This window comes from Lissotriton helveticus, chromosome 8 (genome assembly GCF_964261635.1).
Source record: "Lissotriton helveticus chromosome 8, aLisHel1.1, whole genome shotgun sequence".
Lineage (NCBI taxonomy): Eukaryota > Metazoa > Chordata > Amphibia > Caudata > Salamandridae > Lissotriton > Lissotriton helveticus.
The window spans coordinates 996,009,641-996,034,322 of record NC_136069.1 but is presented as its reverse complement, the minus strand read 5'-3'; the positions used below and the strand labels follow the sequence as shown (position 1 = coordinate 996,034,322).

General features: G+C 46.4%; 1 protein-coding gene across 4 annotated transcripts in view; it reads right to left on the bottom strand.

The window, feature by feature from the left end:
- Positions 1-399: 399 nt before the first annotated feature.
- Positions 400-24,682, bottom strand: part of LOC144773050 (transmembrane protein 45A-like) — a 489,234-nt gene continuing 464,951 nt past the window's right edge. For all 4 annotated transcript variants that reach the window (XM_078657835.1, XM_078657836.1, XM_078657834.1 and 1 more), the window contains exon 6: positions 400-731. In XM_078657835.1, the coding sequence (XP_078513961.1) occupies positions 638-731 (94 nt within the window). In that variant the 3' untranslated portion in view covers positions 400-637. The remainder of the gene's footprint in view (positions 732-24,682) is intronic.

Below are 24,682 nucleotides of genomic sequence, written 5' to 3'. Positions count from 1 at the left end.
AGCATACTTCAATACAGCTTTTGTGCAGAATTCCATCTGTTTAAAACTACCATTATTGCTTTCACATTCAATTTGTTGGACTCCTGTGGTTCAAGAGGAGGCACATGGTAAGGAGACACTTTGTGATCTACATGCTGAACTGATGCACATGTTCCCTAAGGAATCTAGCTCATCATCAACCTTGGTCCAGTCAAGGATAAACACAACATGGTGCCAAGGATCTATCTGCACTTATTTTAAAGGTGTTTATGTGGTCCATCCCAGTCTAGAAGAGGTGTGAGCTGAGTAGGTAAATGGAACTTAAGCCAACAAATGTGATATCAAATGTCAGTGAGCAATAACATCGTCTTACCTTAAAGACCTACAGCAACTATAATGACAAATGCACCTGACAATGACTGTATGAAATATCATATTCTTTATTCTTAGCTTGACTATCAGTTGTAATCATTCACACTGTGTAAGAATAACGCATGTTATATGAATTAATTTTACTGTGCTCCAAAATGTTCTACCTAGAAACTCCATTTTTATAACAGCAAATTTGGCAAAATGACATCTAAGAACGTGAGGTACTAATCAGCATGACTGCAAAGAAGGCCCACTGGTGAAACGATCGAAGCTCCAGGCAATGATGCTATATTTCTTCTTCTGATTCATGACCCTGTTCTGATGATTTTAAGCTCTTAAATTCACTTGGCTGCTCCTCCTTTAACCGGTGTTGCACTACCCTGAAAAATAGGAAGACACAGGTATTTGAATACAGCAGATATAGTTTATTTCCTTGTATACCATAAATAGATAGCTTTTCGGTACTGTTTTTAAAACGCATTATGGGTGCACGTTTATTCCACTCAGCAGCACCACGCTACCCAATCTGCACATTGGTCAAAAACATTCAAAATGTTCGCAACAGACAGGGTTTCAAACAGATGGCATTCTAAGAAGCCATTAACATATCTCTTCATAAAACACGTTAGTTGTGCCACCAAAATGTGAAATTATTGCAGTAAATTCCCAACTGAAAATCCCCATTTCCGATACAAAAATACTACAGTATCAGGAAAAGAGCACATGTGCAATTATTGAATCCCCCAGCACACGCTAATGTCAAAACATAATCATATTCATATAAAGCATATAAATGACATGATCACATCAATTCTTGTTTTTCATGTATTCTTTAGTTTATTCTTGAAGTTCTGGTCTTTAGCCTCTTTAGCCAACACTTGTTTCGTCGCCAAAGGTAATTAACTGCGACGTCCTCAAGGCTAAAAAATATAGACATAAGCATCGCTCGGATTAATTCTTTTGTTACATAGCTTATAGCATCAAAATTATGTGACTCACGTGCCTCTATTAGCACACGCTAATGTCAAAACATATTCATATTCATATAAAGCCTATAAATGACATGATCACATCAATTCTTGTTTTTCTTGTATGCTTTAGTTTATTCTTCAAGTTCTGGTCTTTATTCTCTTTAGCAAACACGTGTTTCGTCCCAAAGGTAATTAAACGCAACTTACTCAGGGCTAAAAAATTATAGACATAAGCATTGCTCGGATCCATTCGTTTCTTACATTGCTTATAGAATCCAAAATATGTGACTCTCGTGCCTCTCTTAGCCATATTTTAAGTTTTGGTGAAATCATAGTGGCAACCAATGCACAGTATTTGGATCATATTGTTAGCCTTGGTCATCGCAAAGGATTCAATTCTGAGTTATGCAGAATTATTTACATAATAGTGTTCGTTTAAGGTTTGGATTATCATGAACATAGCAGTGGACTGTGAAAAGCACTAATATACACTTCTTAAGTAATTATCCATATTTATTACATTCTAATTTTCACTTGCAAACATGCACCCCAGTGTTATAACGTGTTATTCTGACTTTCTTATGTATCCACCCAAAATCGTGATATACCCTATTATGACTCCTTGTGACCTCCTGAACAATAAAGTACCTGTAGCTTTTAGTAAGTTGTATCTATCTGCAAATATACCATAAATAAGGTTTTGTCAGTCAGATGTTCCATTATTGCATTTCAAAGTCTTTACGTGCAGATAATCAGGTTTCGCATGTAAACAAGGTCTGAAAGACCCTACCTTACGGACAGTTTTTCTCCCATTAATTTCCTATGTCAGAGGATGTTTCCAAAGTTCAGACAACTCCAAATCTGTTGCCTCCATTCGTCACTATGTCTGTATTCTGGACTATGGAAATACCCAACATAAGCAATTTACAGCATCTTGTCTCACAAGTGGCCACCTCTTCCTACTGAAAACGTAATTTTAAGAACCGCCATGGTCTCTTACCAGAGTATTGGTTTCATGGCATCTGGTGATACAAGCGAGTACGCTCTGGTGTCTCCCTCGTGACTTCGGCGCTGTGTCTCAATAAAGACAGAACAAACATGGGTATGGAAAGCGAACTGTCTTCTCATCTTATCTATGTCTAAATGGTCGCCATTTTGAATTGGCAATAGAATGAAAAATTATACTCGATTTAGTACCCAGTTGACATGTTAAGTGAACAATATATATGTTCTGGTAATGTTATGTAATTGTAACCAAAAGGTTTCAGGACAAATAAAGTTTATAATCAATTTCACCCATGTTCCCATCTATGTATACCACTTGAACATTGGGTGTAATGTACTTTCATATGTATAAAACGACTTTAAGTTGTTTCCTTGAGGAATGAAATGCGACGTCATGAAGGTCAATCACGTTTTAACTAAATTAAACCGTCCCCGATGACTCAGTAAAGGCAACTAATTATCTGTGAATACACAGGATTAATGTCCCTTCATATCCACCTTAACCTGACCACCATTTGAATGTGACCTCTACATGAGTGATTGTCAATACTTAATATACATTTAGTCAAGTATGTACCCCAGTGTATGGCTGCTAAACTGTTTGATCAACTATTGTGTCCGTTATATGTTTTTACCACCTGTGTCAATAACTGATGATGCATTCTTGTCGTAAGTCACATTCATGATGAAAATCCAAGTGCGTCCAAATCGCCCATTGTCATACGCCCAACAAATTTGGTTAGTCATATTAATAGTGTGTATGATTTATGTATCCATTTACATATACTAAACAATTTACATTATACTTCAGCATATAAATGTGTACATTTTCGTATGGGAGGTCTGCATGGAGTTACGCAGTTTGCAAGATGGCGTCTTGGTCCGTATAGTTGAGGATCTTTGAGATAATCATTCTTGGGGAGGCTCCAGGTTTCGTTGGGGGAACCGGGCCCTGTGGGCCCTTTCCACTGTGAAGAAGGTGGAGAGCCACTTTGGTTTAAGGTGATTCAGGATTAAGTCCTCAAGAAAAAGGTCCATATTGGGGCCTTCAACCCCTTCCGGGACCCCCACCACTCAGATATTGTTTTGGCGAGCCCGCCCCTCCTGATCTTCGAGCCTCAGGGCCACCTGGTGATGTTGATGGATCAGTTGTTGAACTTTTTCTTCTAATTTACGTGTGGTAGTTTGTAGCACTGTAATATTCGTCTCCGCCGTTGTGACTCGCTCCGACATCTTGTTCATATCTGCTCTTAGGAGATTCATTTCAATCAAGACTTTATCAATTTTTGATCCTAACATTGCTCCCAGGACCTGAATAGCTGCCATAATTGAGCTGAGAGATGGTTCGGAGGTTTCAGCCTGACCACCTGATGTGCTGTTGTCTGTGAAAGTCTGTTTCGGGACCAAATATTTGTCCGGTTTGTTCGATTGCACCCGTGGGGCCCCTTTCGGCTTCATTGCGGGAGAGTCCCAGACGTTGTTGGATCGGTACATGATTTCCATAAGCATATCCCAGTCTCTCTCCATCCCTCTGGGTGCCCCAGGCTGTATGGGAGGGTCACTGATGACTTTCAGTGGGGATGGGCTATCGCTGAACCCCTGTGCCCTTATTGCATGGACGCTTCGTAGGTACTTGCATCACGCAGTGTGGACAGGGTGTGACTGCTGTATCGGAGCAATGTGTGGGGTTGTTTCCCCTCCCACTGTGTTTATTACGCCTCTGCAATATCTGGCAAAGACAGTGCCTACCAGGCCCAGATGTACGTCCCCGGGTTCCCGATAATCGCCGTGGAGCGTTCTGACGTACCTCTCTTCAGTGTGGCCTAGCGAGACCACACCGGCCAACCGGGTTGCTGTGAGAGTGTTAGGCCCTTAGGCGAGGCCGTCGGGGTGTGAAGTCAGGCGTGCTACAAGACTCGGCCACTCAGATGGGTCTCATCCAGTATCAACTACACCTTAACCATTTCAGAGACGCCGCAGTATGCAATGGCTACAAGATCCTCCCTGCTGCGTAATTAATTGCTCAAGGCCTTAGCTCCGCTAATCAGTCACGGCACTAGGAGGATGTAGCCCCCTTTACAGCTTCCTTGGGGGAAAACATAAGGGGCTCACATAAAAGGTAAAAAATGGGCCAGTCTTATGTATGGGTGCCTTTGACGTAACCCCGACGGAAAGCTGCGGTTCATTAGGTGTGGCAGTGCCCCAGCAAGACCACCCTCTCTCTCCTGGGTCAGGGACCTCGGGCCAGGCACTGTGACTAGGTCGGATGTCACTACTTCATTCTTGGGCTGGATTCTGCCAGTGCTCTGGAGTATAATCGGGCCTGTTTCTGAGTGGGGGGGGGGGGCGGGCTCCGTCGGTTCACAGGCTCAGGAACACTGTTGTGAGACAGGAAAGCACCCCGCTGTTCCCGTGCGGCCCCTTGCACAGTTACACTGCCTTTCATATGCCGCCCATTGATTCCGTCTCCCCATGGGTGGATGTGGCCATATAGTATCAATTTGTCTCTTTATGCTGGGCCAATTCTGCGTCAGAGCGGTATCTCGGATTCCCGGGGTCGCTCCATTTCTTACACAATTCAAGGCTGCCTCCTACCATTGGTCGAGGCTTCATAGGGAGACACTTTGACTCAGCGGAGGGCCCAGTCCACCCCGATTGCCTGGGGTACTCACAGTGAGGCACCCACCGCCTCCGCAATTAACGCCGTGATTCCCCAGTCACTCGATGTCGTCTGGCTCTTCAGCTCATACGGAGCAGGTGAGAGACCGCGATGCAGGGGTCCATGAACACAGGTCAGGCTGTCCCTCGTTCTGTGCGACAGTCCCGCCGCCTCTCCCCACAAGATGCTCCTGCTGGGTGCCACTTGATCTCTGCCCCTCCCCGCCGAAGACCTCCACACGCATTCCCTCTCACAGCTTAGTAGTCGGCGAACTCGGCCATTACAGGGTGCAAGCATTACTTTTTGGCTCATTCTGTTACTGTTAGTTTCCGCTGGCACTGCAGAGAACTGTAACACTGCCCTGGAGGAGAAATGCAGGATATAAAGGGCTTTTCGCCTCGGCCTCTGCGGAGCTCTCCTTCTAGGCTGCCATTTTGGCTGACACCAGGCCACGCCCCCAAAAGAAGGACTTTGAGGGTGTCCATAACCAAACTTTTGAAATCATCCCAAGCATCAATTGCAACACTAAATATGTAATATATGCCGTAGAATGCAAGTGCAGGTAGAGATATATGGGCAGCACAATCAGGACCCTCAGGGAAAGGATTAGTGAACATATGAGAGCTGTTGTACATAAAGACTTAAGAGACCCCATGGCTGAACATATTGCGGAATGCGACAAACAAGGGACACATAGGTCGTTCAATTTCTATGGTATAGAGCACATACCTAGAGACCCCCGTGGGGGTAACAGAGAACTTACCCTAAGAAGGAAGGAAGCAATGTGGATTTTACGCTTGAGATGTGTGGAAATGGGTTTGAACACAGATCACGAACTTCCTTGGTGAATGAAAAAGCGTAATAAATAAAGAAAACAATAAAGGGTTTACTTGCCTGTGAAAGAGATTCGTAGGCAAATAATGTGATACATAGAATGTTTTGCATGAATTTGATTAACTATACAGTTTCTTTTTTTACATATTCATATGCTGAAGTGTAATGTAAATTGTTTAGTGTATGTAAATGGATACAAACATCATACACACTGTTAATATGAGGGACGGAATTTGTGGGCTTCTGACAATGGGCGATTTAGACGCACATGGATTTTCATCGTGAATGTGATTTATGACATGCATGCATCATCAGTTATTAACACCGGTGGTAAAAACATATAAAGGACACAGAAACCAGAAAAGTAATTACTTGCAGAAACGTGATTATCTGCAAGTAATGACTTTGGAATGCAACATCTGTTTGACAAAACCTTATTTATGGTATATTTGCAGATAGATATAACTTACTCAAAGCTACAAGTACTTTATTGTTAAGGAGGTCACAAGGAGTCATATTAGGGTATTATCACAATTTTGGGTGGATACATAAGCAAGTCAGAATAACACGTTATAACACTGGGATGCATGTTTGCAAGTGAATATTAGAATGTAATAAATATAGATGATTACTTATGAAGTGTATATTAGTTCTTTTCACAGTCCACGGCAATGTTTATGATAATCAAAACTGTAAACGAACAATATTATGTAAATAATTCTGCATAAATCAGAATTGAATCCTTTGCGATGACCAACGCTAACAATGTGATCCAAATACTGTGCATGGGTTACCACTATGATTTTACCAAAACTTAAAATACGGCTAATAGAGGCACGAGAGTCACATAATTTTCATTCTATAAGGAATGTAAGAAAGGAATGGATCCCAGCGATGCTTATGTCTATAATTTTTTAGACCTGAGGAAGTTACGGTTAATTACCTTTGGTGACGAAACACGAGTTGGCTAAAGAGGCTAAAGACCAGAACTTCAAGAATAAACTAAAGAATACAAGAAAAACAGGAATTGATGTGATCATGTTACTTATGTGCTTTATATGAATATGCATATTTTTTGACATTAGCGTGTGCTGGGGGATTCAATAATTGCAAAATTTTTTGACCTGTGGTCATCTAACTGGGTAGTGGGTGACCTCCCTACCTCATAGCACCGCTTAAAAACAAGCAATAACAATATCTACATTTACGTTTATTAGAGCATCTTAGACCTTCTACAAAGTTCACCTTATCTAGCGTAAGAAAGCACATGTCCTTAACTGACTGCAGTAAGATATACCCTCATGTGCTAAGCTTGTAGGGTATTGAAGTATAACAGCTGCAGACTCAATCTTAAAAAGTTACATGCATGCACTCGTTTGCTTAAACACATAAGGGTCTATTTATCAGGAAGTCACGCAATGTAGCACGTCATCTTGCTGCGGTGAACTGCATAAATGAGGCATGAATGAGCTGTATTTAAAGCAATATGATGCAATCCTTGCCTTGACTCTGCACTGGCACCCTTACACCATAGTGCAAAGGGACGGCATTGTATAGAGGATTGTTTTTGTGCAAAAACAATTATGGGAGGCCTCTTCCTCTTTCTATGTGTGCTGTAAATGCAGCACTCATAGAAAGAGGAATAAACGAGGACAAATAGAGATATTTCTTCTTGTTATGCTTCTCCTGGGTAGGTATAAGATTTTGGCTCATTCCCAGGTTTACAAGTTCTTGTAGATCTGGGAATCAATCATGGAAAACCATGGGATTTGCAAGGGAACGCCCAGCAAAGTCCATGGATTGCCTTGCCAAGGCAGAGTAAAGCTACGCAGCGATTTGCGCTGGTTGCTTTACTCCAGATTTTTAGAGATACTAAGGGCCACGCAAAGTGACTTTGCATGGCTGGCTTCAAAAATATGTCTTACGGTTTGCGTCACTCTTGCACCATGTTGTAAATTTCTATGGGGCAAGTCACAAATGGATTTAGCAGTAAGGGAATAAGTGCTACCGGATTTTACATACTTATAAATCCCTTTTTGTCTTCCCTGGAGGCTGTCGCTGAGAGCAGTGCAGCCTGTGTTGCACTTGCTCATGCAGGGCACTTCACAGAGGTAGTGTAAGCAGTCACCTAAATCTTTATTTTTGAATTTCAAGTTTGAACACATTTAACTGTTGCTATTCGCATTGGTCTGGAAAGGACACCCACCGCAGGATTTCTAAGGAGTTTTAATGTAGCTGATTAAATATGAAAGGCATCTCTGCCCTCTCCCCAACTGGCTGCTGAACCCTTTATTGCCTACAAGAAAAAAACGTAAGAAAGCCAGGAACTAACATTTATTTAGCATTTCACAACTCCTTTCTTTGGTAGGAGAACAGAGGATACCATCATTAATTTTAGTTTATTCAACCATGTGCACGCTTCATTGTGGGCCTTGTATTTTGTTTTTTAACGGTTTCATCATGGGCTCAAAAATAAATGTGTCTTTCTTGAATTTCTTAGCAACTAGGATAATATGCTGCATAGCTAAAAATGTATTAGGTCCCAAAGACAAGACCAATTGCATTGCAAATGCTTGTCTTTTTTATCTTGCATGTAGCTTTGAGGCTAAAATCTCCCAGTTGGGCCCAATATCTTACTTGACAGCACTGCACTGCACACACTTGATGCAGTCTTTACAAATGTCCGGGGGTTGAGTCAAACTTTTCCGAGCCCAATGGAGAGCAGGTCTTCCTGCTTCGCGCCAGCTGCTGGCACCCTGGTTTCAGACAGTGTGACCTATATGATTGGTCCTGTCCAATGCTAGCCTTTCAGGCTGCACTGCTGATGTAGTATTGTGTGGCATAGCTTCTTCTTCTTGCCTGCAGCCACCATTGCTGGTGTCAATCGGTCCTGCCCTGGAACTCTGGCCAGATATGGGTTCGGCCCTGTGCCTGCGGGGTTGTCAGAAGATTTTCAGATCCTCTGTCCCACAGCCCAGTGCAGATCTGCTGGTACTTCACACAGGGCGCCCTCTGGTGGGCAGCTTCCATCTGGGTCATCACTAAATGTAGGCTTGGAAGGAGTAACTCCCCTGTGAGGACTCCCTCATTTCCTTCTTTTAGGGCAAAGTATTCAGGATGCAAAGAAGGGTTGCTGTGGGAGGCGAGGATCTCCTTTTACTGGCAGTAGTAGCAGATTGCCACTAGAGGGCACACAACTTTTCCCACGCCCATAATGGATCAATGGGCGTGACCCTGGTCACTGCGAGAGAGGCAGGAGCTGTATCACTAGATCCTTGGCCACGTTCAGGATCGGATGGGCCAACTTTTTTGTTATGGCTTCCTCCTTGTTGCAACGCTCCTCATTCTTATGATGGGATAGGCACCCAGCTGTGGAGAATGGGCTGCAGCAGTTCCACGGCCTTCTCACAAGCCGGGTGTCCTCTGAGCTGTGGTGGTGCTCCCAGTCTGCGCTGCTGAGGCCGTGGTGGTGACCGTCGGTCTCTAGCACCGCCTCAGTTGGAGGCACTGGCTCTGCTGGGTGTGGATGGGGAGGAGGCACGGGGATACCCTTCCTGCTGATGACAGGAGGCCCCTGCTCTTTCACCGCCGAGTGTGAAGCGTGCCATTCCTTCCTCACGCCAGTGACTTTCTAGTGTTTAGCGCAGCAGCGAGGCTCATGCAGACGACAACCTTGTCAAATGGAGCAGCAATGGTCTGTCTGGCGGGTGGTTGCAGGGAGCTCTACAGGGTCTTTATCTGCTGAAGCTGTGCTGCAGCGAGCTTCTTACCCCTCAGTAGTGGAACAATCTGGAGCTGAATCGGTGTCACTCCTGTAGTGAAGCAGCTATCCGGCCTGTTCACGTACCCTCTGCATGCACCCACGCACCCAGAGGGCGGGCTCGCCCGAGGGTTTAAATAAAGGGGCTCAGGCCGCTCGGGTCTTGGCCCAGTAACTGAAGTGTCCCGACCCACACGGACACTACACTAGCGACGAGACGGGTCTCTCCCACTCCTCGCCGTGTCCATACCTGTAGTGCTCCCTGGTGCCTGCAACTCACGACCTGCTGCTGCGGGTGCCCACCCTGCCGCCTCCTTCATCATTGCTGGCTGGTGTCTTCAAAGCGCAGAGGCCAGCCCTGCTTGTGTGTGGGCGCGCGCCGCCCCGGCCCACTGCTGCGTTGCATGTGCCCTCGCACCCACGCCCCCGCTGCATCTCGGCCCGGCCGCGCTCCCACAGTCACGTGGTCGAGCCGGCGGGTGAATTCACACACTGCTCACGCAGTGTCCAGCATCTGGCTACGTGTTTGCCCTGCAAGGGCGCCATACTAACCCAAAGTAGCCCTCAATACAGTCCTATCACGTTTGGACTCCACAGCTTGGCAAGGTCCAGGGGGAGAGCGCCTGCACTGTAGTGCCACACACAAAGGGATACATTCACTACAGGAAACCCAACCAATCATCCACACGCCGTCCTACAGTTTGGTCCTTCAGGGAAAGGATTTAACCCAGTGTGGACACACGCACACCAGGGCCAGTGAAGCCACCCGACCAGGCCCGCAAATGCTCAGATGCTCCCCATTTCCACTCCAGCAGCCAGAGCGTGTCCTCACGGCACGTGCGCCGAAGCCAACCCCACGTGTGCTTGCCCTACACACCACGGACCGGCGAGAGATCCTCTCCCACACGGGCTCTACGCCTATTGGCGTCACCAGTCGTTACTGCCCCAGTACCTCCCTAAGCAGGCCCGCAGCGGAGGATGAGTGTCTAAGGTGCCGATGGTAGGGGCGCTTCCCTGGCGGTGCCACCATCAACCCCTCAGCGGGTAGACCCACCAGCTCACACTCGGCCTGGCCAGGCCATAGCTGCCCCTTTACCACCCTTCAGCGAACTCTCGGACCCGTACACAGCCACGGTGCTCTGGAAATCCTGGATTGGTCGCCTGGACCATTATTTTATTGGCGTGTGAGAAACCGCTGGGAGGGTGAAGAGGTCGCTCCTCATGTGCTACGTAGGAGGTGAGCTGTACAACCTCTTTGAGACTTTATCAGATAGAGGGCAGATGGCGACTACAACGAGGCTGCCGTGGCCCTAAAACGTCATTTTGATCTCCAGATAAACGCAGATTTCGAGTGCTGCAAGCTCCGGCAGGCGCGGCAGGGCGAGGCGGAGACCATCGATATCTTCTACGCTCGCTTACAGAAACTTGCAAGCTCATGCACGTTACCGGACCAGAGGGAGGAGATCAGGGTGCACCTTATCCAGGGATGTCGGTCGGTCATGCTGCGACTTCTGATACTGCGTATCAGCCTCAATGAAATCCTTGTGCTTGCCAGGTCCCACGAGCTGTCCAACACTCACTCGGGTGAAATTGAAGTGGCCCTCAACCGGCTTTCCTCGCAGCCTGCATCACAGCGGACACCCACGATTAAAGAGGAGAGAGTAGATCCGATTCAAAGACGTCCGACTCAATCAAAAGGATCCACAAGGCCTTCTCAGAGGAGCACGTGCGGAAACTGTGGCCTAAACCACCCTCCAGCGGGAAGGTGCTTCGCAATAGGAAAGACATGTTCCTAGTGTGGAAAACTCAACCATTTTGCAAAGGTTTGCAGGAGTGGAAGAGGACACAGTAACGCCCTGGGTCCACATGGGCTCTCAGCGGCAGTAAGGCAACTGACGATGGAGGACCCAATAGACCAAGTAGACAACACCCCACCAGGGTTTGGCCTAGGAACTGAAGTAGAAGACGTATTCTTTGTGTCAGTTGTCGGCTGGGAAGGAACAAAGCGCCGACCACCGCCCATGTGCAACATCACTATAGCAGGGTCTCCCGTAAGTGCCCTCATTGACACCGGAGCGTCAGTCAACGTGATGGACAGCGACCAATACGAAAAACTGTTGCCATGCCCGCCGTTCCTATAGTCCAAGGCAAGGATATACACGTATGACAGCGACAAGCCTCTTCCTCTACAAGTAGTCATGGAGGTCAAAATTAGCAGTGAAGGCCATTGTCTCAACACAAAATTCCATGTCACGGAAGGAAAACGAGGGACGCTCCTCAGTTACCACACGGCGGAGGACCTGGAGCTTTCGTTCTTCGCGAACCAGGTGCATGATCTGCATGCTCGAGAGATAATCAGAGACTTTCCTATGCTGTTTGAAGGCCTTGGGTGCTTAAAGGGGAAAACGTTTAAGCTGCACGTTGATCCGACAGTCCGTCCCGTGGCGCTGAGGCACCGGAGGGTGCCATTTTCCTTGCGGCCACAAGTGGAGGAGGAGCTGAAGTATCAAGAGAACTTAAGGGTGATAGAGAAGGTGCTGGGCCGCACACCGTGGGTGTCTCCTCTCGTCGTAGCCCTGAAACCAAAACAGCTGGGAGCCATTTGACTCTGCGTCGACATGCGCCTGCCGAATAAGGCCGTGAGGAGGGAACGCCATCTCACACCCACGATGGACGACATTTTGGCCGACCTGAACGGCGCCAAATGGTTCACAAAACTCGACCTCAATGCTGGATATCATCAGCTGGAGCTCCATCCCGATAGTAGGAACATCACAACCTTCTCCACTCACGTAGGACTACTTAGCTGCAAGAGGTTGAGTTTTGGCATCTCTTCGGCCACGGAGATGTTCCAGAATGCCATAAGGGAGACCCTCACAGGACTGCAAGGCGTGATAAATTCAAGCAATGGCATTCTCATGTTCTCCAAGATGCTAGAGGAGCACCATGTACACCTCCGGGTCACCCTTCAATGATTTGCAGACAATTGACTCACCTTGCACAGAGCCAAGTGCTCGTTCTATCAGGAGTCTCCAGACTTCTTCAGATACATTTTCTCCAGGGAAGGGGTGCGAGTAGACTCGAAGAAACGGCGGCCATACGATCTGCCCTGAGGCCCACGTCAGCCACCAAAGTCTGAAGCTTCCTGGGAATGGCCACGTACTGTGGCCGGTTTATACCCAACCTGTCCGAGCCGCTCCATGCCCTAACAAAGTCCGGCCAACCGTGGGTCTGGTCCACAAAGGAAGACCTGGCATTCCATGCCGTCAAAGATGCCCTTATCGATGACCGAGTCATGGCATACTTTTGCCCACATCGGCGCACAGAGGTAGTGGTGGATGTCAGCCCCGTAGGATTAGAGGCAGTCCTGATACAAGAGACCGAGTCCAAGGAATGGGTCCCTACCGCGTATGCCAGCAGGGCGTTGACTGTTACAGAGATGCGGTACGCACAGACAGAACGGGAGGCCCTGGCCATCAAATGGGCGTGCCAGCACTTCCATCTGTACCTGTATAGACATGAGTTCCAAGTGATCACCAATCACAAGCTTCTTGTCCCTCTCTTCGCCGGCACATCTCGACTTGCTCATTCCCGGATTGAGAGGTGGGCAGTGCAGCTGCAGGCATACCATTTTGAGGTGATTTTCTGGCCGGGGGCCAACAACCCTGCCGACTTCCTGTCACGCCAACCCGGCCCGGCCCTGCCACTTTGTGTGCCGGCAGATAAAGACTACACTGAGGAGTTCATCCGGATGTTCTCTCTCGAAGCATGTCCCGTTGGCCTCGCGCTAGAAGACATCGGGAAAGTAACCGAATCGGATGAGTGTCTCATCAAGGTCAAGACCACATTAGCCAACAGCAACTAGCGTCACTTCCTGGATGGTGTCAGTCCCTTACTGCGGACAAAAGGCTGTTCCGACAACAAGTGTGGAAAGTGCAAAGCGAGCTCAGCGAAGGCCTCCATGGTTTTGTGTTGCGTGCAACCACACTCGTGATCCACGAGGAGCTTGCAGAACAGAAGGAAGTGGTCTGGCTAGTGCACCAAGGCCATCAGGGAGTCTCAAAAACCAAGGCCAGACTAAGGAGCAAAGTCTGGTTCCCGGGAATGGACGTCATGGTTGAGGAAGCAAGCCGTACGCACATGTCACTTCTGCATCATCATGAGTGGCGATCCTGCACCCCACCCAGTGATCACTTAAGATCCATGTTTGGAGCCGTGGTTCAAAGTGAGCATTGACTTTGGGTCGTTCCCGGATGGGCGAAACACACTGGCGCTCATCGACTCCCACTCCAAGTTCCCGGTGGTGGAGGTAGTGTCGTCAACAGCATTCCACCACGTCAAGACAGCTCTGGAGCTCGCCTTTGCCATGATGGGACTGCCAGAAGAGATCAAATCTGACAATGGGCCACCGTTCCAAGATAGAGACTTCCAAGAATATCTGGACTCCAGAGGGATTCGACACCGAAAAATCACGCCACAGTGGGCGCAGGCGAAGGGGGAGGTGGAGCGGTTCATGCATACAATGAACTGGGGCCTCAGGATCGGGGTTGAGAAGGGAGAAGATGCTGCGCAGTGCCTCTCGCAGTTTCTCAGTGCCTATCATCAAACCCCACACTGCACCACCCAGTGTGCACCGGCTCACCTAGTGTTTCGAAGAGCGCCATGAGACAGTATTCCTGCAGACGCATCGTGGAGTCCCCCAGCACTGGATCAAGGTGCAGCCCAGGCCAGAAGAAAATCGGCCAATGATAAGGTGAGGCCAAGCTGGAAGAGTCCAGTCAGTGATCATCCATGTTGGGGACTGAGTTGTGGTGAAGGACCATCACCCAAATAGGAAGTATCCCACCCCATATGAGCCCGAAGTGTGGGAGGTTATCAATGTGCACGGCACCATGGTATCGGCCATGCGGGGAACCCGGGTGGTCACAAGAAACACCCCCTGGTTCAAGAAGGTTGCAGGTGGAACACCACCTACTGACCAAGGTATGGAAGATATGGAAGACGGAGATGGGGTAGCCCCCAGAGATGCCCCTTGAGGAAGCCCTGAGCCTGTACGCCATCAAGCCATAAGAGAAGTGGGAGCGGTGGAAGAATTGCAAAATTCTGGAACTGTATCCCCCGAGCTAGAGAAGGATACGGAAGGGTCGGAATCAAGGGAGAACTCCCAGAGCCAGAAGTATGGTCTCCGGCCAAATCTAACCCCCAGCCAGAGACTGAGAGACTTTGTGTGGTGTGCCAAGAGAGACTGAACACCCACCCGAAAGGGTCTTTGTATCTAAAAGATTGGAAGGATGTAGTGACCGTGCCACCCGGCCCATTCACGTATGCCCTGCACGCACCCACGCACCCCAAGGATAGGCTCGCCCAAGGGTTTAAGTAAAGGGGCACAGGACCGCTCTGGGTCTTGGCCCAGTAACTGAATCTAGTGTGTGTGTAATTATTTGATGTTGCCCAAACCTGTGACCTAGTTCCATCGTGACCAGTGTCCCCACCCACACGGACACTACAACTCCCAGGCTCACCTTGACTTAAACCCTATGTACATGGGTCTTTACTTGCTGCAATGCCTCTCCCTCCCATGCAGGAGATGAGCCCTGCCGGCCTTGCTAATAGGTGGGCAGGCTGAAGCGGCAGGCAGAGTTCGTCTGCCTCATTGTCATTCTAAAGTTGTGGGCCCTAGACCCAAATGCTACGTAACAGATCACACACCTTATGCTGGATGGGTGAGGGGTGGGTGTCAGCACAACCCCTAGGGAGGGGCTGCTACATTACGTGTCCTGTAGGGCACTACAAGCAAGTGCGGGGGGAGCGTTGCCCAACTGCTGATAGTCAGGTGATGAAAAATAGAATTATACTAAAACAATGTTATTATCATATGATTTTTCACAGACTAAGCTGAGTGTGGGCCAAATCTAGGGCGGTCAGGGCCATCCTATACGGACAGCAGCATGGAAGAGGAGAGGTGGGCACTGCAAGAGCATATGTCAGTTTGACCGGTTGTATTGGGAAGTCCAAACCTAAAATGTGCCCTTAGATTTCTCCAACCCTAGCTGTGTTGCACAGACGAGTGGAAAAGAGGCACAGGCTCTCTTTCCCTGAGCGAGCTTCAATCCTGCCCACTGAGACCAATCCTGGTGCTTCTCTCATGCTGGCTAAAAGGTTTACCAGCATGAGAGCAGTGTCTGGATTGGGTGGGGAGTATGGGAGCCTGTGCAGTATGGTCCATGGAGTGCCGGGAGCTGAGGAGCACCAAGGTGGTGGCCAGGAAGTACTTAATTTTTTTTATTACTTTCTTTCCCCTACGCTGTCTCACTATTTTTTATTAGTAGCAGCCGCCACTGCTACATGTATCCTCCAGCAACACACTTTGTGCGCTCTGAAATGCCTATCAATTGGCTTCAGACATTGTTAGTCAAATCTTGACTCACACACAGAAGCAATATAATATCACAGGGCCCGATTCACAGAACTAACTTAAGACAAAATCCTAAACTTACTACTTTTGGTATTCACAGAAGTTAGGATTTTGTCTTAAGTTTGTCTTAAGACAGACTTAAGACAAAATCCTAACTTAAGTCTGTCTTAAGTCTGTCTTAAGTCTGTCGTAAGACAAACTTAAGACAAAATCCTAACTTCTGTGAATACCAAAAGTAGTAAGTTTATGATTTTGTCTTAAGTTAGTTCTGTGAATCAGGCCCTATGTTTTTCTGAATCCTGGTTGGAGGTGTCCTACTATATCCACTGGAATACATGCAGGGTTATATTACATTTTTACATCTGAAATCAGTCATAGAGCAGTCTAGTAGGATGGGGGAGTGAGCTACGGCAAAAGCATCGGAAAAGTAGATGCTACAGAAAAGAAAGATACCCTATTTTTATAGCATCCACTTTTTAGATATGTTTGTCTACACTTGCTCCCACGTGCTGCCAGGCAAACAAGCATTAGTAAAGCCAATAGATTTGATGTGTGCATACTCAATCCACATGCCCCATAAAGTTCAATACAGGGCACAAGTCGAGGGCACATGCGGGTGGATGGCATCCACCCTGCCAAGAAGTTGGGCTCCACTGAATAATGTGCTGTACACATTCAGCAGAGCCTGCACATTGTCTGCTTTCGATAAGCAACAACGTGCAGGCGGGACGGGATGGGGATTTCTTATTTCAGACTCCTGCTGGGCCCATAACAAAGGCTGAATTTGAGGGGTTATCAGGTCTCCTTTTGTTCGAGTGTCCTGGCTGGGAGCAGTTAGGAGCCTCATAACTGGAAGCAAATGCAGCAGACGGGAAAAAAGGGTAACATCTTGTTAGCACTTCACACATTATTAAAAGAGGCAGCTTTTTGCTTTATTCAGGCTCTGTTTAGGAGATATGCATGCACTGTAAGTATGTCAGATGTGTTGGTCTTTCCCAGTATTTACATAAAATAAATGTAATTTATGTAGCGCTTACTACCCTTGAGGAGGAGTTGAAATAATTTAAGTACCACTATTGTTTCTTGTATAGCGCTACTTATCCCAATGCAGGGTGTCAGAGCGCTTTACATAACACGTACATATTACATATACAATAAATCATATGCATTCGTAAATCATTTCACAGGATGTGTTACATAAACAGTGGGGGATTACAAGGTGTAGAAGTCACATATCATCTTTCATAGCTCACTGTGCTATATTAGAAGGTTTACAATGCAACTGCAAGTAACATAAGGATCTCTGTGTTCAAAGCAGTAACTCACTTACCTATCTCCATAAAATAAATTCAGACTTTTGCATGTTACATGATGTGCATTGCATTAACCCTCTATCCTGCTTTGAGTGAAAACTGATGCTAGACCATCCACATATCTTTCCAGCAAGTGCAATAATCTCAGGAGTTATTTTACAATTATTATTTACTCTGATTTACTGGGAAAACACAGATCTCTGCAGCAGGTGCCATACACCCATTAGATATTTTAAAATACAGTCTTTGCAACTAATTAACTGGAACAAATGTACTGTAAGTTTGTTTTTTCTTGTTGCCATTTTCTTTGTGGGAGAGTTTAAATAAAAATAAATGTATAAATTGAGTCCCAGATTTTGCATCAGGGTTAAGTCACTTCTCTGGGTTAAGTCACTTCTCTGGCACAACCCTGGTGTAAACTCTGTTTTGGGATTTACAGTACCACACATTGCCATGCCTTGCATTACCTTAGGCCAGGCAGGCATTATATGGGTTGTGCTAGGGCTTCCCTGTGCATCCATCAATATATTTTTATGCAAAACCATATTTACAAAGACTTGTCAATATAGTTTTACACCAGACTGGTGTGTCTACCTCAGGCTGGTGTAGCAAGAAGAAATGTGTCCATTTCTCCCCGTTATTTCCTCTTGCATTCTGCAGCACATGTACAAAGAGAAAACAGCCTCATAGGATATTTTTTGTGTGGCTTTGGGAAAAACAAATAAGCAAACTTGTTCTTAGGGTCTTTAGGGTCCTATTGATGAATGTCAAGGTTGCAATAACCTTTTTCTTTCACTACCCTAAAGTTGCTTATTCTTGCAGGCTCTTTTTTCAGCCCCTTTTATGCATTAATCATAGTTTTCTTATCTCTCTCCTATCTTCCCTTTCTGTCTTTCTCTCTTGCTTCAGGTCATGGTCTGTTGGTGAAAGATTAGCTCCAATCTCGCAAAATGAGTGCAGGTGGGTAAGGCTGAGTAAGAATACTTCACTTAGGAGAGTGATCTAACTTCTGGAGAGTAGTTAAGATAATCATATCTACATGGATATGTGCTGCACATGGAATATTATGCCTTGTTGAGTAGGCTGGCGGTGGAGTTAGTGTGTTCAATCCTTTGGTAAAGGAAGCTTTACACTAACAAAAGGCAACATTGTTTTATGTGTAGCTTACAAAAGTGTGAATCTTTTGCCTAAATCAGGAGGGTTTGCATGTATACTCAAATTGCACTCATATGTACTCATGATTGACTTGCTTAACATATATGTGAGGTCTTGAGCTCTGATGTGACTTCTTGCGATGCCACTCCGGTAAAGTTGTGGCTTGTGATGCCACTTCCTATGATGTAAATTCCTGTGATGCCATGTGTGATGTTACGTGCTGTGACGTCATGCACCGCAATGTCACTTGCATGCTGTCTAATTTAGTCCCCCTCCTTTTTTTTAGGACTTGTGCCCTGGTCAAATCTATTAGATCTGCCAATGCTTGTTCCTTTTTTTCCATTATAGTGGGACGAATGTGCAGTAACGTAGCTTATTCTTCTCTACATGTATCTTAGCATTATTTTAGAGTTAATATTCATATAAATTGCCCCTTCTTCGTGACTTTTTTTTTTTTGGCTTCTTCTAACTTCTTTTTTTTTTATTTCAAAAAGCTTTTATTTAGAAGATTGTTTCCAATACAGTACAGTAGTAATGCAGGGGAGGAGGTGGGTGGGGGGGGGTTTACAGCGGGGATATCTTGGTATGTCCTCCGGACATAGAACTGTACACGTTCCTCAGAGGTGTTCACCCACTGCATCCGCGAAGGTCGCATGACGGAATACATGGCAGAGGCCAACATCATCGTGATCCCAAAAGAAGGGAAGGACCCCCAACACCCGCAGAACTACCGGCCAATATCACTCATAAATGTAGACTGTAAAATCTACGCAAAAATACTAGCAAACAGACTAAACACAGTCCTGCCCCACCTCATTCACAACTCACAAGTAGGATACCTCAAAAACAGACTGTCCCAAGACAACACGAGACTACTCTGCCACCTCATCAACCAAACAATGCACAGCGCAGATCAGGCAGTAATGATAGCGCTAGACGCGGAGAAAGCCTTTGACAGGGTCTCCTGGCCATTCCTCAACCTGTGCATGGAGAAATTTGGACTAGGTACCAAGTACCGGGGCATGGTTATGGCACTGTATAACAGACCGAAAGCAAGGGTTGTTGTGAACGGCGGCACATCAGAAACACTAACTCTGGAAAGAGGTACAAGACAGGGCTGCCCTCTGTCTCCGAGCCTCTTCCTACTAGCCATAGAGCCGCTACTAACAATGATAAGGGAGAACCCGGATATAGCGGGAGTCCAAATTAAGAGCAAGACAGTGAAACTAGCAGCATATGCCGACAATGTGCTACTCACAACAAAGAACCCAACCACATCCATCGCGGCATTGATGAATTCCATAAAAGAATACGCAAGAGCATCAGGTTACAAACTAAACAGGGACAAATCGGAGTGCAAGCTGATGAATGTGCACACAACAAGAGCGGTACTAGGCAACTCAGGCTTGGCATGGCAAACAAAACCCCTTAAATACCTGGGCCTACTCTTTGGCAGAGACCTCAAAACAACTCTGGAGCATAACAAAGAAGCTATCCTAAAGGAGATAAAGGAAAGACTGGACCTATGGTCCCCAGATACATCAGCTGGCGGGGTAGGGTGGAGACCATCAAGATGATGGTGACACCAGCTATCAACTACACGCTCAGCATGCTGACCCTGACAATGACAGAAGACTTCCACAAAAAGCTTTGTGACAGTTTTGCCTGCAAAAGACACCGTTTCACCTCTACCTTGTGGTTTCAAACTTGCAGTCACTTGTAAAATAAGTGTCCAGAAGGTGGCAGTGCGCCCACGTTTTAGGAATGGAGGACTCTGGCTATAAGCAAACCCAGTTTTATCTAATTTTTTCAACCGATTTGTGTGTCAGAAAATTGTCTGTTTGAAATTATATGTATTATGGAGTTTAGCATCTACAGTGCCTGTACCTGTTGCTTTTCGGCAGTGCCTAATTTGTAATAAGAGGTGTGCAGGGGCTCTAGTCAGGAGGCTACTGCAGCTGGCACCACCCATTGCCCATGCAAGCGCTGCCAATGACAATAACAACACAACTGATAACCATCACACTCACACAAGTGTCACAGTAGGAACTATTCCAGGCCACCAAATCTATAAGAATGGCTTGAGGAGCAGATATCAGTAATGTTTAATGTATATTGAATTAATAATGTGAGGGAGCAAGGAGAGAGGTGCTACAGTGAACATCCACAGCGACGCTGATGAGAGATATATGTGTGGGAGGGGCAGTGAGTGAGGGACGTACAGACCATGACTTCACAAACACTAGCTGCAGACAGATGTGCGTGAAGAGGACACAGAGACCCGATATAGTTTAAGATATCGTTCTCCAGGAATGTTGAAAATAATTGTGGTGAGAGCAGTTTGATGCACCGACCTATTTATGTTTCTGTTTCTAACAAATATTAATGTGAATTTTCCCCACAGAACTTGTAAGATATCCTGCAGGTTTGCATTCCCTTCTATTACATACCCGGACGGCCTCTGCACACATTCTGCCGTGGGGAAGCCAGAGACACTTGAGGCCAGCAGGGGTGAGCCTTAGGCGCTAAGGGGGGGAAAGCCAGAGACAATTGAGGCCAGCAGGGGTGGGGCAGAGGCTGGCACCCGACCCTTGACTGGCTCTTCTCATATCTGCATGCCAGTCCGGTTTGAAGCTACCAGGTTTCCGGGCCAGTAAAATCTGGGCACCCTATTGGTAAACACTGCTCTTCAGCCACCTCCCCTCCCGCCGTCTCCCTCCACCCTGCCTTTCACCTATCAATGGTCTCCTTGTGCCAAGGGCCAGACTGTGGGCTCTTCTCTATTTAATGTGTTCTTGTGGAGAGGACATGGTGGTACCGCGGTCATGTCATCACGCAAAAAAAAAAAGTAGCTTGTGTTGGTTCGGCAACGGACAGGGCATTGCATGATGACTTAGTGCTTAGTACTACTTATGGTTCCACTCGGGGCTGCGGGGCACTGACTTTAGTAACTGATGGGCCGCCTGGTGCTGCTACTGCTGCGCTGCCTGCCCTCAACGTGGTCGGACTGATGACTCATGGGGAGCGGATGTGCCGGGGCGTGGCAATTGGAAATAAAACTGCGCGCAGCGCACACAACCAAATCCAGCACAGCCCAATCAATGTCTGACTCCCGCCCACCAACAGCTACACTGAATTAAGGGCCGCCATGACACCATCACATATATCATCCATGCAGTAAGTAGTAATTTTTGCTCAATGAATGCAGTGTCCAGGTCTCCGGCTCATATTCACCCTCAGTGACTTAACCGAAGCACTCACTAGGGACTCGAGAGACCGAGAAGGTAGACCAACACCCTGCGCATTAGTCAGTAAGCTAACATCATGTCATATGCGACATGCAGTAGTGCAGAGTGTAGACACGGCCCTGAAATGTAAGTGCCGGTGCTAAGCACCGGAAGGCTCCGGCACAAATTAAGCACTGTTCCTGCGTTGACATCTTCCATGGGGGTTGGGATGGTCTAGTGGGATGTTTTTGGGCTGTGCGCTGCTATTTTTCCCCATTTGAATCTCCTGCTTTGTTACTTTGTAGGTTTTCCTCTGATGCTGCCCCTCAGCTGGCCGATTTTGGGGCTGCCTCGGGTGGCGGTGGCGATGGCTGGCTCTAGCTGACCTCCCTGTAATGGCAGTCTCCCTCCTCTGCTGGGCTCAGGAGTTGGGTTTCTGCCCTATGGGCTTCTGTTGTAGGATTTCTCTTCGGGTATCCCGAAAGCCGAGGATAGTTTCCGCTTGGTTCTTCTCCTGGATGACAGTGGGCACCTCCTCTTTAGGGTGACCAACTGGCATGGGTGCAAATTCAGGACGGTGAGTGTAAAAGTTCAAGACAAAGGGTCAAAACTCAGGACAAAAATTCAGGACAGAAAGTCAAAATTCAGGACAAAACTTTGGGACAAAAGGTACGTTTTACAGACCTATCAAAGGAGGTTGCGTGATATTATGTAAGTAAGTAAATAGACAACCACTTAAGTCAAAATGAGTTTATATTAGTTTGAGCAGCTGTGCAGGTTTTTCTGTGGTATTTCATATGCTATTAATATATTTATATGGTTACTGATACATTGCTGAATGGACACCGACATTCAACAATTCATCAGTATTTTGCTATGTAAAATTGTATTGGGGTTCAGACACACGGAATCTCCATAACTAAAAAAAAACATGAACTGATCTTGTGCAATGTGGTGCACATGTTAAACGCTCCAATGCCCCTGGACCTCAATCAGCAAATACTCGAACCTGTCTGGATACAAGCTAAACAAAGACAAATCCGAAGTCAAACCTCTAAACATCTTCACCACCAAAGAAGTTCTTGGTAACTCGGGTCTAGCTTGGCAAACAGGAGTTATAAAATATCTAGGGATAGAATTTACCGATAATTTAGTGAGCACCATCAAACACAACGAGACGTTGACACTGACAAAAGTTAAAAGAATCCTTGATGGCTGGTCCCCACGTTTTATCACTTGGTGGGGAAGGGTTGAAACTATAAAAATGATGATATCGCCACTAATCAACTACCTGAGCACTATGCTACCCCTCACCTTCTCCAAAGAATTCCTCTCCAAACTTGATAAACTGATTTCCTCTTTCCTTTGGCAAGGGAAATAGGCCAGAATTAGCCTGAAAAAACTACGCCTTGATAAAGCCTTAGGAGGCGTCAATCTGGCTGACTATAAGCTTTATCAAACTGCGTTTTTAGCCAGACAAAGGTCATTTTGGCTAACTCCACACACAGACTACACCCCGGTGTGGCTGTCGGTGGAAAAATCCCTTCTTCAGGGCCTTAACCCCTCCGCCCTCCTCACTACCAAACCACAACCCACTGTAACTTCAGGTACCATCTTCAGACACACGAAGGCTGCCCTCCTTCATGTAAGCAAATTTTTACCCCACCAATTCCGTAAATCAAAGTGGGAATCGCTGTGGCACAATAACAAACTGCTATACAAAGGGAAACCACTGAATAATCTTACTTGGATAGAGAAGGGTATACACTTCCCTCATCAGCTATTTGATGGTTCGTCGCCACTCACTTTCTGCGAGTTACAGAATAGGTACCAACTCCAGTGCATAGATTTCTATTACTTCTTACACCTCAAAGTGGCAATCACCAAAGCAGATCTGAACGACATCACCCCCTCCCTTCCTGGCTACCTTCACACACTTAATAGACTGGGTCATCAGGTGTCCAGAATATACAAATTGATCCGCCCACAGAGCTCCAACCTGACAACATCCACACAGTCTTTCTGGGATTCACACTCTTCCACACCCACTTCGGAAGCAGAGTGGGCCAGAATATGGGAGTCTACCACATGACACAAAATTAGCCCTACGCTTTCCCAAACCAAATTCTGGCTTCTCCATAAAGCTTTCTGGACTCCCAAAAGACTCTTCTTGCACAACAATAAAGAAGATGACTCCTGCTGGAACTGTATGGCGGAGGGTGGGGACCTTGAACACCTAATATTCAAATGCCCTTGTGTCTCCGACTACTGGGATAGAATCTTCGAGTTCATTACCGAAGTGTTACATGTTTCGCTCCCGAGAGAATTTGCAACCTTAGTCTTGGGTTTTACCAAAGCTGTCACCCTCAATGAAAATGACAAAGCCCAACTTGACCTACTCTTGACAGCGGCGGTTAAAATCATACTGAATAACTGGAAGGACACAGGCAAAGCCTCTTTCCCCCACTGGCTCAACTGGGTTTCGAATCTCAGAGGAGCAGACAATATAGCGCTTGCCTCTACACCTTGGCGTCCCCCTCATAGGGAACTATGCTCACTTCGACCTGTTCAAACCGCCATGATTATCTGATGTCCACATGCACCTTTCTCATTAGAACCCTTTCAATACCTACCAGCTTAATTGTTGCTCTACGCTTTGTCACAGATCGTATTGCCTCTTTATCCATGATACTGACCTCACTAAGATGTATGATTATCTAGCACCTCTTACTGTTGTGACGCTTGAATTTGTGCTGATGCAATGCCCATTTTTCCTTATTGTCTGTATTTAATTTATCCCCCCTTTGTTCCCGTTATACTATGCTTTTGTTGATATTTGAACCATGCCTGATATATGCTCATTATTGTAATGCTCGCTTATCTCTCTCAATAAAAAAATTTTGTGAACTGAAAAAAATAAAAAATAAACAAATAGTATTTTTTTAAATAAATTTCTTTATTAGGTTTACATCTCCAGCACATTAAAGCAAGC